The sequence below is a fragment of the Lonchura striata genome, chromosome 20, assembly GCF_046129695.1.
Source record: "Lonchura striata isolate bLonStr1 chromosome 20, bLonStr1.mat, whole genome shotgun sequence".
Classification (NCBI taxonomy): domain Eukaryota; kingdom Metazoa; phylum Chordata; class Aves; order Passeriformes; family Estrildidae; genus Lonchura; species Lonchura striata.
In genome coordinates, this window is record NC_134622.1 from 4840022 (window position 1) to 4854459 (window position 14438).

At 40.7% G+C, this 14438-nt stretch overlaps 1 protein-coding gene across 2 annotated transcripts in view; it reads right to left on the reverse strand.

The window, feature by feature from the left end:
* The window catches only part of RABEP1 (rabaptin, RAB GTPase binding effector protein 1), a 47162-nt gene that overhangs the window by 32539 nt on the left and 185 nt on the right, over positions 1–14438 (reverse strand). The window contains exon 1 of one of the 2 annotated variants that reach the window (XM_021551009.3): positions 14187–14297. The exons of the other annotated variant lie outside the window; for it this stretch is intronic. Within the exon in view, the coding sequence (XP_021406684.1) occupies positions 14187–14244 (58 nt within the window). The 5' untranslated portion in view covers positions 14245–14297. Of the gene's footprint in view, positions 1–14186; positions 14298–14438 lie in introns of those variants that run through there. 2 annotated transcript variants of the gene reach the window in all.

Here is a 14438-nt window from a genome sequence, read left to right on the forward strand (position 1 = left end):
AATTTAAAATAGTGTTTTTTCACAGATTATTAGGCTAGAAAGACTACAGATGACAGAGTTATAGATGCCAATTAAATCACTAGCTTTATTTCTAGCTAGCAACACAGATTTTGCAGAGACACTCCAGGTCAGAAACAGGGATACTCATCTCCTGTGGGGCACTGACATTACAGCAAAGCACAGTGAATGTCATCATGTGCCTTAACCAGGGAGAAGAACTCAAAAGAAGGGCAGCAAAATCCATTTCAGAGCAGACTCACCAATTTACAGGAGAACCATGAAACTGCTGCAATACATAAAGAGAATCTCTAGTGAAAAAAGATACAGCTTTCTCTTAACCCACTGCACAGCAAAATTCCAACTCTAGGAAAACACAGGAAAAACACACATTTCTTATTGACTAGTTATTTATATGCTGTTCCACAGACCAGCTCCAAAAAGAGGTAAATTTTATCTATGATAGTTTCCAGTTACACAAACATGTAGCAATCCTTCCAGAACTAAGACAGATAAAGCTGATTATCAATAAGACTATTTTTGAGTACCAGGTCTATTTATAAAATTAATGCCATAGAGCTTTCTGCTTGATATTTAAAGAGTCAAACATGACATCAAGAGTTCAGTCTAACATAGCTGAAATATGAAAACAGAGAAGAAAGAACCTACATGTACAATCAACTTTTTGGAGACAAAAAAATATATGCAGTTTCTGTCATTTTCTACCCTTCTTTGGTTGTCATCATTGCTTGAGACAGAAGTATAAAAAAGTACTTATGAGTGTGAGTTTCTACTATGACTTGCTGTTATTTTCCATGAGCACTAATTTTTGTCTATCGTGACATCATACTGGAGACACAATTATTATATTATTATACTACATAAACTTTTAATCTGCCACCAGACCATTCATATAGACTGCTAAAAGCTTTTCTTTATTTTACTCAAACAGGATTTGATGGAAAAAGAACAACCAAGCCCCCCACTCTTACAATAAACCCCAATTTTAACCTTATAAACCCCCGATAAACCCCAGCTGTTTGCATGAGACACTCAGAAGCAAAGGAACAGATTATGGTTCTTTGAACAAGCATGTTAAACAGAAGCAATTCCTGACTTATGAAATGAGGTTGCTTTATTTTCAATAAGCATTTGCCCTTACACACAAATATCCAACAGCAGCAGGTTAAACTGGAGGGAAAAAAAAAAAAAAACAGGAAGAAAATAATTACTTGCTTTTCTTAAAAGCATTTGATTTACTGGGCCAAATGGCTTAAGCTCACTGGTCACACTTTCCTTGTTTTATTTGAGGGCAGAGAATGACCCCTGACTTCTCACTTGCCACCTTCTGTTTCAGAGTGGCACCAAACGCCTCCGACTGTCACAGCTCCCCTTTCAGAGCGTTTCATTGTGTGTGGTGAGAACTCAAGCCCAGAAAAGGGAAAACCAGGGGGTTCTGCCCCACAGCTGTGCCTTGGCACAGGACTGGAACTCAAGCCCAGAAAAGGGAAAACCAGGGGGTTCTGCCCCACAGCTGTGCCCTGGCACAGGACTGGAACTCAAGCCCAGAAAAGGGAAAACCAGGGGGTTCTGCCCCACAGCTGTGCCCTGGCACAGGACTGGAACTCAAGCCCAGAAAAGGGAAAACCAGGGGGTTCTGCACCACAGCTGTGCCCTGGCACAGGACTGGAACTCAAGCCCAGAAAAGGGAAAACCAGGGGGTTCTGCCCCACAGCTGTGCCCTGGCACAGGACTGGAACTCAAGCCCAGAAAAGGGAAAACCAGGGGGTTCTGCACCACAGCTGTGCCCTGGCACAGGACTGGAACTCAAGCCCAGAAAAGGGAAAACCAGGGGGTTCTGCCCCACAGCTGTGCCCTGGCACAGGCCCTGCTCCCCAGCACTGCAGAAGAGGCTCAGGCAGTTCCCCATTTTGGGCAGTGCTGCTTTCAGACACTGCTGCATTCATCCAGCCATTTCTGGCTGATTGTACAGCTGAAGGTTATTTGACATCCACAATTTGCTCTCTATTGACTAAACATTCACAGGCAAACAATCCAGTACCAATTTAAGGCCAAATCCATAAAACTTGGTGTTGCTGATAAATGCAGGTATCACCATGCAGATCAGGGCCTTGCTGCATCATATCTGTTACAGAAGCTTTATATTTATTACAGTAAATCAGCAAGTGCGGGATGAAAAATATTCAGCCAAGCACTGCATGTTACCAACATTTAACCACATAATAAATACATTACTAACATCAAGTGGAAGTTTGCAATATATTATTAAAGTTTGAAAATAATGTTATTTTTAATTGAAGCTAAATGACCAACATCTTTCCACTATAGCCTGTAATCTCAGTAGTGCCTATTTCTAGTCTTTATTTTTCTTTTTCAAGCTAAACACTGTGTGACATCCTACCTTAAGGATCTTAGAGAGAAAATGAAAAGTCATCACTAAATTAAAGTAATTAAAATCTGAAGAAATGTAGATGTTTGAATAAATGGGAAGACTGTCTTCTATAATACAACCAAGAACCACAGAATGGTATGGACTGGAAGATCATTTCCTTACAAACCCCTGGCTTGTGCAGGGACACCTTCTATTAGATTAAGTTGCTCCAGGCCCTGTCCAGCCTGGCCTTGGACACTTCCAGGGACGAGGCAGCCAAAAGAAGAGAACAAGCAAAAGGGAGAGAGAAAACAAAGGTCCTTTAAATGGCTTAATTAAACCTGCAGAGATAAACAGCCATATGCAGTAACAACTAAGTAATTTTCCCCAAAAGCACAGCAAACATCTTCATGCACAATTACAAGGCAAAGAAGGCCAACACACAGTTTCTCCTTCCCCATTTTTTTTCCACTTCCCACTTTTTCTCCCTTTTCACAGCGCTCACAATGTGTTAACTACTTTCTTGCTCTGTTATTGCCTCCTTCATCTTCTTTTGTGGACACAAAAGCAGGCAGTTCCTTCCTGGGGTCCAGATCTCCATCTCACGAAATCTCATGCTCTTCTATACACTTAGTCATTCTGACCCCAGGTTAACCGAAGTCTAGTTTTAAATTTATGCACAGTTAGCCATTATTTACATTGGACTGCAATGGAACATTGCTCACTCACAAAAAGTATCATGGGAATGCACTTAAACATGGATGTCCATGTTGACAAAAGTGAGCTGGAATTTTTTTCCAGTAGTTTCTTCTCATTTGCCAAAAGGATAATTTCTTCCCAAGGATAGTCCCCTACCTCCATCATTATAGCCTGGCTTTTTGTACATCCCTGCTCACCATAGTAGCTGCTTCTCTCCTTTTAACCAGGCTGCCATCAGAACTCTCAGTTCTGTGCATATAGTCCTCTCCACAGTAGTCCCAACTTAATGCACAAGAAGTTTTACCACCATTAATTTTCACTCTATTTCATCTCTACCACTGATGTTTTGGTGAGGAGAACAATTAGTCAAGAAATTTCAGGAAAACACTACTGGTTAGCATTTTTTTTTCCAAGAAAATCAACCACACTCTGTGCTTTATCAGTTCTTTGAATAATTTAAATAGGGCAGCAGTGGATGAATCACAGAGTTGGAAAAGTCAACCAGACAACACCATTAGTGGAATATTATGGAAAGGATTTTGGCTGTATCCTGCTGCTACCACCAGTGAATCAATCTCCTCAGAAACGGAGTGTTGCTGAGCTTGAACGCATATCAGAGTATTTCAACAGCAAGCTACAGTCTGGTGAACTTTGAATCCATCTACAGTGACACAAAATGGAGAGAACAGTTACCAATCTCATCACGATCACCAGCATTTTCCTTGCTCCCTAAGTGCTTGCATCTTGTTGTCCTTGCTTTAAAAATTTTTCTTTTTTATATCTGTTCTTTTTAGGAGGATCAATTTGGGAAAAAAAACACAAACAAACAACCAAGAAACAAAAAACCAAACCAAAACTGCTCAGTGTCTCCTTGGATTTATGAAGAGGGTTATTTACTCTACAGGCTGTGGGCATTTACTCAGACCAGTCACTGCCTGAGCAAACAAGAGCAGGGTGATGGCAGCACAGAACTGGGCACGGTGAAGTCCCCAAGAATTGGGCACATTTCTCCACGAGGGTTCACAGCTGGATCACAGCCCTGCCGGCACCAGGCCACCCTAGGCAGGGCTCCACACCCTGCAGGCTCAGCAAAGCTTTTTGAGCGTTTCACACATCTGAGCTCAGACACTGCAGCTGTCAAACGCTTCACACACCTCCCTGCCCCTTTCATTTCACCAGCCTGTCCCTCCTCATTACCTGCAAGATAAACACCAACAGAGGGTGTTTTAAGCAGGCACAGAGGTTCCTCCAGCCTGCAACCAGATCTCCAGCACAGCCACCTATTCCCTTCCACAGCATTTGAAAACAAGTCCCCAAAAATGTCCAGTCACGTAAATCTTCCTAACCAGAACAAAACTGAAAATATGAATGAGCCTTCGTATTTACACAGGAATACTTCTGCCAAGTTTTTCCACACTACTACATCTCATCGTTTGTATGATATAACCAGAAAATCCAGAACTGGATTACACGTGGCAGTTCCACTTGACAGTGAGGTTTTCAGTTTGTCTTCCCAGTTACAGAAAATTTAAGTTGAGGATATTGTCTCTTTTAGTAAACCACCAGGAATCTGATGTTCTGATGAAATAAAAATATTTCAGATTGAGAGCCATTTAGGGAGAGATTCTGATATGCATTTCATTTTACAGGAGACCCCCTACACAATTTGCACTCTGAGCACCACTAATATAACTGTTCTCTTAAAATGTAAACATTTGCTATACCCAGACAACAGACTAATTTTCTTTCAAGATAATTTAATTGCTGACTCATTCGCAGTGGGAGGGAAAAAAAACCCTGTGACACCTTATTATATGTTTATCACTTCGCCTACAGATTTATTAAAGGCTGTCCTCTTCAGGCAGAAAAATGGGAATAAAGTATGACTCAACTCTCAGGAAAAAACAACCAACAAAACAATGCAAAACAACCCTACTGCATTGTTCTCTTTGATGAAGTAAGTTAATATCTAAAAGAAAACCATTACATTAATTCCAAAATTCCCCCAGACACCATTAGTCTGAGATCTTGTGCTGTCTTGCTGTTTGTTATGGGCCAAGAATTGAGGTGTAGCTTTGAGAGCATTCAGACTACAGACCACCCCAGGTACTCTGCTTCCCAATTTCTGAGCAGAAAGAACAAATTAATGATAACCTAACACACATAAAAATTCAAAGGAAGGTAACAAAAGTGAACTATAGCTCAACCAAGAAGGTGATGTGGAAGAAACAAGAAGCCAATGTTTGTGAAATTTATATAGGCAATGGTTTCTGTAATTTACCATTGCTACAGCTATGATAACATTGCCATTTAAAGCAAATTGGCATCTTTATGAATATTTTCAAAAGCTGAAATAATCACAAGAGCATGGCAACTCACTTCCACATGCACAGCTACCAGACAGCACTACAGTAATTTTAGAGGTACCAGAAAAACTTCAGAAAAGAAACAGCAGCAACTTATACGTAACTCAAGAGTTATGGGTGTGAACAAGCAGCACAACAAGGAGTTAACATCTGATTTCTTTCCCACTGTGGTTCCCTATCCCTTGCTACATAATCTCAATTTGGTCACTCAAATTGGTATACAGAAAATAAACTGGGAAAGAAAACAGGTAAAACTTACTTTCAAGGAACAGTAATTTCAAAATTTTAGTTGCCAGACCAGCAGGTTGTAGGCATGAAAAGACTGTGCAGTATAGTAGCCATTTAAAGGATATGAATCTTAATAAAGGGCCTGGAAAATAGCCTGTTGCTAGATACACATATGGAGACATTGTGATGATAAATATAGTATAACAAATAATAATAAGAAAAGACAATTAACATCTTTATTTGATAAGGAACGGGTTACAGATCCTATTATTTGGAGTAAGGTTTCTACAGCAATTTAATAGGTTCCCTGAGAACAACAGACTATTACTCCCCCAAGCCTCTAGAATTTATTTCTTGACAAAAAATACTGCTGAGATTCTATATATTCATATTTCTTGCTACCACTTGTCAACTACATGAATTTCTGAACAGTTAAAAAGGAAGAAAATCCTCCTCCAGCATGATATTTTCGAATAATTTTATATATTCCAGGGGTCTAAGCAATATAGAATGGGAAGGCTTGACTAAGCCTGCAGTTACAATCCTTTTAAATCAATTTCTGTACTGGTGGTCATCTGATAGGGTAACTCAGCACTCCCACCTCACTTTGAGCACATGTGCCTTTTACCCCCACCACGCTCTGAGAGCTTTTGACAGCAGTGACAGCATCAGAAGTGATACAGGAAAATGTTGGAGGGTGGGAGGGGACTGAGTCTCAAACCAGGTCCAAGGCAGACCACACCCAGCACTTGGCTAAGCACAGAGCAAACCTGACACTCACGTGGCAATGAACAGCCAGATCAGAGTAAACTGGAAAAAAAAAAGTCAGAACCATACCCTTGGACTCTCATATTATTACTGTGTTGTCTACACCCTTCCTTTATGACAGCTCCAATGCTTATCAGGTCTTTCACTAAATTAAACTAATTAATTCAGCAGTGAGTAGTTCTCAGCTGGGTGACTGGGCTCAGTGATGGGCCCAACGTGCACAGCTGGCACAAAGGAAATGAGGGAAACACGACTGTGGGAGCAGGAAGAAAAGAGCAGGAACATTTCTCTCAGCAGCAGCAACCTTCTAGACTGGCTTAGCTGCAACATGAAACCACAGCCTATGGGTACCATCTGATTATCAGTTTAACCTAAGTGCTTGCTGTCTGCCAAAAGAAATAGTCTGGCCTTCCTTCTGTCCTCCACTCTCCCTTGTGGCAACTGAGATTGCTGTAGTCATGCAGCAGAATTTACTTTTTAAAGACTTGATGACTGACATTTGTAAGTGATAAATGACCTTTTTCAAATCTTGATTTCCACTCAGACTCTCCTGGGGAAGCTGACAAACTAATTGGTATTAGAAAGCAAATTCCAAAGCTCAGGTTTCCCACCAGTGTTTGTACACACAGGTTTTCAACAAATGCAACTGAAAGAGCTGCACTGCACTGCAGTTTCTACTATAGAAGTGCTTACACTGGTACAAAACTTAGAGCTGTAGATAAAAATATATCAGAAAACATTGCTATCCACAATAAGATTAGGCTCACATTTACTCTTACTTGAAAGCAAACACCCAGTTAGATTAGACATTGTAACAGGCCATTACAGCCCCTCCTGATGGATCCTCAGCTAAATGTAATCCTCAGTGCCTCCAACAAATTTAACTCCCTAACATCAGGAGTTAAAGCACCGGTTTGAGACTTAACATCTTTATCTCCAGTTTTATCTAAGACTCCAACAGAAGCTGTGAAGACCAGACAGGCAGCTCTAATATCTTCACAGCTAGAAGCGTCACTCAAGTGCAGAACCCAGAGTCTGCCTAATTGCTTTCCCATTAATTTCACATGGGAGAAGATATAAACAGACATTGCAAGCTGGCAATTAAGAAAACCTTACTTGAAACCAATCTTTAAAAGAAAATTTAAAAGATGCAGTGTATGACATAAATATGCCAGCCTGTCGGATGATCTGAATTAACAGAGCCAAATTTATGCTTTGTATTTCACCAAAATAAACCAAGTAACACCTCAGATAACATGTTTCAGAGGGATTTTGGCAGAGGTTACTGTTGATGTAAGATGAACGTTCCAATTCTTGTGTCTGAAGTCAATGGGAGTCTAATATGAACTCCTATAAGCTTTAGGAAAGACAATTTTCTTAAAGGATATTGGACATTAAAATTTATTGTCAATGGTTAAAATACTTACTGCTTGAGCAATAACTTCTAGCACTCCTCTGTTTCTTCCTGTGTATATAAAGGCAATGACATTGAACACACAGATGTAAGGACTGTATTATACTCTGTGGTTTTATCTGCATTACTGTTTGTAAGTTATTGCTTTGTTCTTTTTTTAAAGTAACCAACCATGGTGCTGCCTCCTCATTTTGCATAGCACTGATGCAGCACAGATGAAAATAAATCATTTCCGTTGGGGAGTATTTTAATGGTGACCAGCCAAGCAAATACAAAGTTACCCTACCAAGGCAGGGGTGTGGGGGACAAACAATTATACAGGAAACACCCATCAAAAATGGTGAAAGAGATGTTTCTCCTTTTGTTGTGTATATTCCTCTCCTTTGTTGCCATTTAAACAGCATTGCAAATCTTGTTGCAATTATCTGTAAGCTAAAAACGTGTATTGGCAGAAGATACAATACAAACCACACAGTCTATTCAGGTCACTGGCTTAAAGGCATGGGAACACCATTATAATCGACAATGCTGGTTTGGTTTGATCCCCAGGTAATCCTTCCCTCTCACCTCCAGGCTATTCCCTCTGGAATACACACAGCTAATGCTACCATTGCCTTCCAGTTATTGATTCCAATTCACTTTGCCATGTATAACTTCTGTTATTGCATTTTTGCTCTACAGGTTTACCAAAAAACACTTTCAAAAACCACAAAATACAACAAGAAAACTATTAATAAAATCCCATCCAAATTTAAATTTCTTTTCAGTGTGACTCACCACAGTAAGGCTTATTAAGTGCTTCTGGCTTATAAAGTAACTAAAAATCAGACTTCTTTTTATTTTTTTTTTACTCCAGGATTCTGGTTATTTTTCAGTCCCTAACCCAGACACACAAGACAGGGCCCTTAACTGCACACAGAACCAAAAGAGCAGATCACAGCTCTGCTGTTTCCTGTCCTACTCTCAACTGACACCAACTTTCAGAACTACTCTGATAGCCAAAAGATGGAATGCTTCTATTTTCTACTTCTATTTCCAAGAGGCATAAGTTAACTTCCAGCAATGAATTTTTTGCAATCTGTGAAGCACTTATCTACAGCAGTTCATAAAGATACTAAGGTATTAAATAATTAGATGTCAGCCAACCTTGTGATTAGGTAACTGAAGTTCTGCCTCCAAATTCTATAATCTGTTCTGAAAAAACACTCAGAACCTGAACATGTATAAGGCAGGGCTGGAAAGCAGATAAGTAGTTCTGAATACCAAGAATAAAGTACAACGAGATCTTCCTTCCTGAGTGACAGATCATGGAGAGCTCTTAAATAAAGAAAAATATATTTTAAAAAGAGCAAATAAGCTAGGATTCAGCATAGCTAGGGAACCATATTGCTTGGAAAAGACATTTTTCACTGAGGAAGTTTGTAAGGTCATGCAAGTTTCTCTAGAAGAGGAAGAACAGAGGGATGAGTGTGATCCCACAGAGCTGAGCAAGGCCTGGAGCAGCCAAAACAAGGGCAAGGTCCAGGGGATACCCCAGACAAGAGGCTAAAAAAGGCAAGAAGAGCAATATTAAAGAAGCTGAGGTGGTGACTGGGAAGGAGGGCTGAGGAAACCAGGACTTGCTGAAGAGCAGCAGTTGTCCAAGACACTGTCAAATGACTGACTGTGTGTTTGACCAGGGAGGGAGCAAAACCCTGAGATCAAAGAGCAAGCAAGGCCTTCACTGTGTGGAGCAGGAATTGCCAAAGCAGATGGAAACAGACACAAAAGGTGATTCAAAAACTTTTATTTCCCCCCTTCATTGCACTGAAGGAGCCAGGCCTGGGAAGAGAAGTGTAGGATAGAAACAGGAAAGAGGGAAGTACGACCGACCACAAGTCAGCTGAACACCAAGAGGAGTTGCGGCTGACAGAAGGAGACATGAAAGGAGTTGTGGCTGACAGAAGGAGACATGAATGGGAAAAAACCAATAAATACACATAATTCCTCATTAGATCAGTAGTCATGCTGCAGTTCTGCACTCTTAGGGTACTACAGGCACTGCTTATAGAGGAACAGGACAACTCCGAAGTTTTCTCAAGCACTGGGTACTTTCCAGGTAAAAAAAACCCTCCTCCTTCTGAGCAGCACAGAAATATTAACCAAGGGTACACTGCTCACTTGTTCTTCCTATGCCAATTTACACAAAAATATCTAATGATTTAAATTTTTCCAGAGATAATTCATCATCATGCCTAACTGACTATACTATGACTAAAATGACACAATGCTCACGCTATTTATAGAATAACTTGTGGAGGGTAGTACCATTAACTCAGCCACTACTAAATCAGACACTAAAATCAACTCTGAAGGTAAAGGCTGAACCACTGAGAAGTACCAGACCTCTGATGTGAAAGACGTTCCTCTGAAATACACACACACACACAATGGCTTCCACAGCCTTTTTAGTAAGTGCTGCTAATCAATGTTACCAGTTCTTACCTTGAAAGACTTCAGTCAGAGTAAAGCCAAAATCTCAAAATTGGCCTTTTTATTTTTTTTTAAAAACTACATATTTGGTATTTTTTAAGAAGAAAAGAGTGCAGTTAAAATACCTAAATTTAGGATAGAAAACTTCACATCTGAGAAGCACTTTTTAATAAAATGCCTGGAGTGAAAATCCAGCAAGTCTGCCAGTCAACCGTCATCCATTATGAAGCCTATGGGATTTGGTCCACTCCCACACTGACAGAAATTGTTTGGTTTAGCTTCTTGAAAGTTTTAAAACAAAATTCCTTCTTCAATCACTTTCAAGGGAGTGCATACAAACTAGTTTCACAGTGGGAATCCAGTCCACCCACCAAGGGCTATGGGAAAGCAGTTAAGCATCCCAAGGCACCAGGCCAGGACGGGAAAAAAACACATTACTAAGTCCATGATAATGGTGAAGTGGCCAAGAAGCAATGAAAATGGGTTAAGAATTTACATCTTCCAGTGTCCAAAATGCAAGAATCAGTCCACAGATCAAAGCATATTCCCTGTGCCTTCTGGCAGATCAACAGGTAATGATAAAGAACATAGTCAGGGTATTTTGCAAAATTAGGAGATTTGTAATTTGACTTTGACAGGAAAACAGACACCTGAATGTGGATATTCCCATTTTCCAGAGCAAACTGACCTGCTGAGCCAATCAGAACTTCCTTAGAAATATGTATATTCAAGGTGTCTGTTTTGTTTTTGAAAGCAATTTCTGGATTTGTCCACTGAAATGACAGAAAAGCACACAGCCTAAAAAAAACAAGTGTGTTTTTTGTGTTTTAATTAAAATGCATTTTTAGTATATTAGTAATAATATACTGAAATTATAGTAATAATATCAGTAGTTATTGAATAATAACAAAGCAAGGGCTAAGCAAAATATAAGTGAGGGAAGAAATTTTTTGCCTCTTGGAAAGTACCAACAATTTTGAAATTACTCCCCAAGAGATAAAAGTTTGACATTTGACAGTTGCATCAACAATACAACATCAGCACCCACGGCCAGGCCCCTACAAACCACACCTCGCTTGGAGATGAGTAATAGCATTTTTAGATACTTCAATTTTGTTTAAAAGTGATATACTTACAAGGAAAGTAACTAGAAATATAAAAACACAGGAATTTTTGTTAGTTAATTTTCTATGTGACATTCCTGGGGTGGTGACAGTGACAGCAAGTCCCAGCTCTTGTTGGGATCCTGGCACCAAAATCAATATGGCAACATGCTCCAATCTTCCATCTACAGCTGAGCAGTTCTCTCCACTGAGAGCTGGCACAGCCTCCCACCACTGACAGACTGACACTTTTTACTGGCCTAAGTTACTCCAATACTGGATCAATTCCTTCTGCCAGCAAATTCTTATTAAAATATTTGATAGACTGTGCCATTAACAGTTTATCACTGAACAATATCAATGGATATGCTAATTATCAGTCTGACTGCACTAATGGTTTAAGTTTAGAGCAGTAAGAAGAGTTTAATAATTGGCCTATCATTCTAATTAACTTCAGTATTGAAGAAATAATGTTTTATGTTACTGCAGTTCCTTCATTGAAGTGTTTTCCAGAAATGAGGAGAATTAAATCCTGAGCATTCTGATAGGGAAAAGCTATGCCAACACATTTTGTTTGGCAACCTTACATTCAGAGATGGCAAGCACCCAGATCCAAACTAAACCCAGGGAGCCTGAAAGGTTTGAATTTTGAATATTATATTAATAGTAAAAATATTTTGAAAAATCAGACATTACAGCTGTGGTAAAGCAATCTAGACAACACACATAAGTTAAAATCGCTCCAAAAAAAGCCCCTTGACCAGGATCAGCAGGCAGCACACACCTACCTGCAGTACAGGTCAAGAGCATGGGCTCCCAGCACAGAGCACAGAGTTCCAGCAGCAGCCAAGGGCTGCCCTCAGCCTCCCTGTAATTCTTATCATATAGCAATTCTGTCACCCCACACATTGGATTAGAGGGTTATTAATGTCTCCACTAATCCAAAGTACAAACCAAGGTAGGACACAGAACCCATTCTTTTCCTATTTCTCTGCATTATTCCTTCCCCTGTTCTTGGGCCCATTTTCATTTCAGTGCAGGCTTTAGAATAGAAGACAATTTCTACATTAATTCCTCTCATGTTGTTCCATATGTTATCTCTACCACAGCAAAAAAAGTAGTAGTTTTATACTTGCTTTCCACAAAACAAATCATAGCTGTGTCTTGCATGAGTAAAGAATGCATAAGTTATTTATAATCAATACAAGTAATTATAAAAAACCATTCTTTTTCCTTAGGGGAACATACTAATCCAGTTCTATTTTGTCACATGTAATCTTAAATCGAAGGTTATGCTACTCCTTTAAGCAATAAATTCAGTGCAGACAACTAAAGATATGAAATAACTCATTTCTTGAATTTTTTCCGTGTTAAAATAGAACAGTTTCAAGGCACACTTTTGGTAAGCTACTTACAAGCAAAATCAACACAGATGAGGAACAACAGTATAGTAATCAAAGTGGATAAAAAATCCAAACTGGTCCTATGGCTGCCAAAGGAGGATGGGTAGAGGAGCCATTTTAGGAGCTCCAGTTCTTTAGTGTAGGACATGGCAACCACTTTCAGAACCCATCCAACTTTCCAACCAGTCTCCTTCTCTACAGCATCCTCATCTTCCCATGACTAGGGAGCAGGAAAAAGACAGCAATCCATACCTCCTGTAAGACAGGCTTCACCAACCTATCAAACCACTCAATTTATTTGTACCTTTTTGAATTCCTTTTAAATAGCAACAACACAAACACATCCAACATGGATCTTCTAATACACTACAGACCTACAGCTACCTTTCCTGGTCAAGAGGCAGCAAACCTATGTACACTGCACAGCTCCCCTGCACACTTGCAGTGAGACAGTCTGCAGGAGCCAAGAAGAAAATCTGCTGGAAGTTGTTCTGCAGCCCTCAGAAGAACAATAAACAATGGTTATTCACCACAAAGTACAGGAGAACAACCCTTACCTACACTGACCTTATAAGCATGACAGCAGGGCAACTCACCTTCCCCTCAGTGCTCCCAAAGGACAAGCCAGCAATGACTGACCTTAATGTAGGGAAAACCCCACAATCTAAGCGCCTTTATTACTATAACTCCCAAAAGGCAGGCTGAAATCCCTGAGGATAAGCACTTTCTCATGCAACTCCACAAAAAGGAGAAAAAAAGAGGCCCACGCAATTCCCCAGACATGCATAATTAAGAATACATCATTGGCCTTTTCTAACAGAGTGCTTCCCCAAGGAAACCCAAATGCTCTCTAAAAGAGAGCCTAGCCTAGTCCAAAGGCTGGGTAAGCACCAATCCTGCAGGATTCTGCACATCTCTCCAGTTCTATAACTACGTTATGACCAGCCTCAATTTAAACTCTGGCTTTTTCACCCCTTCCCATACAGTAAACACTGTCCCTTCAACCTCACCTTCCACGCTAAGCATTACCTACAACTTTTTTATATGCACACAGTTCTGTAACCTCTTCCAAGGTAAAAAAACATTCATAATTCCTCTCAAACCAGAAAGAAATAACGTTTCCACAGCACGAACCTTCAGGGAAAGCTTAGTTTCCTTCTGCACAGGTACATACCACCTTGAGAGAAGACCTGTTATTTTCTTTGTCTTTTCCAGCAAAAGCACGCACTGTTCACACTGCCCATCCCGACCTGCACCTTCCGAGGTGCCTTTTCGAACACAGCCAAACATCCCCTGCCGTGGCCAAATCAATGACGGCGCCCCACCCTGAGGATCAATATCTACCTGGATACACCGCCACCCTTCCTCTCCTTCCCACCAGGGCGGGGAAGCCTCGTCCCATCCAGGCTGGGCTCCCCTTCCCCAGCAGCAGCGCGTCCTCCGTGCGCGCCGGGAGCCGCCCTTGCTCCACATTCACAGCCTGAAAAATCCACTTGCGCTGCCTCCCGCCCCCTCCCGAGGCCTTCCCAGCCGAGCTCCCCGCTCCGAGCGGGCTCCCGCACCCTGCCCGGCCGAGCGCGCCCAGGCCGCCGCCCT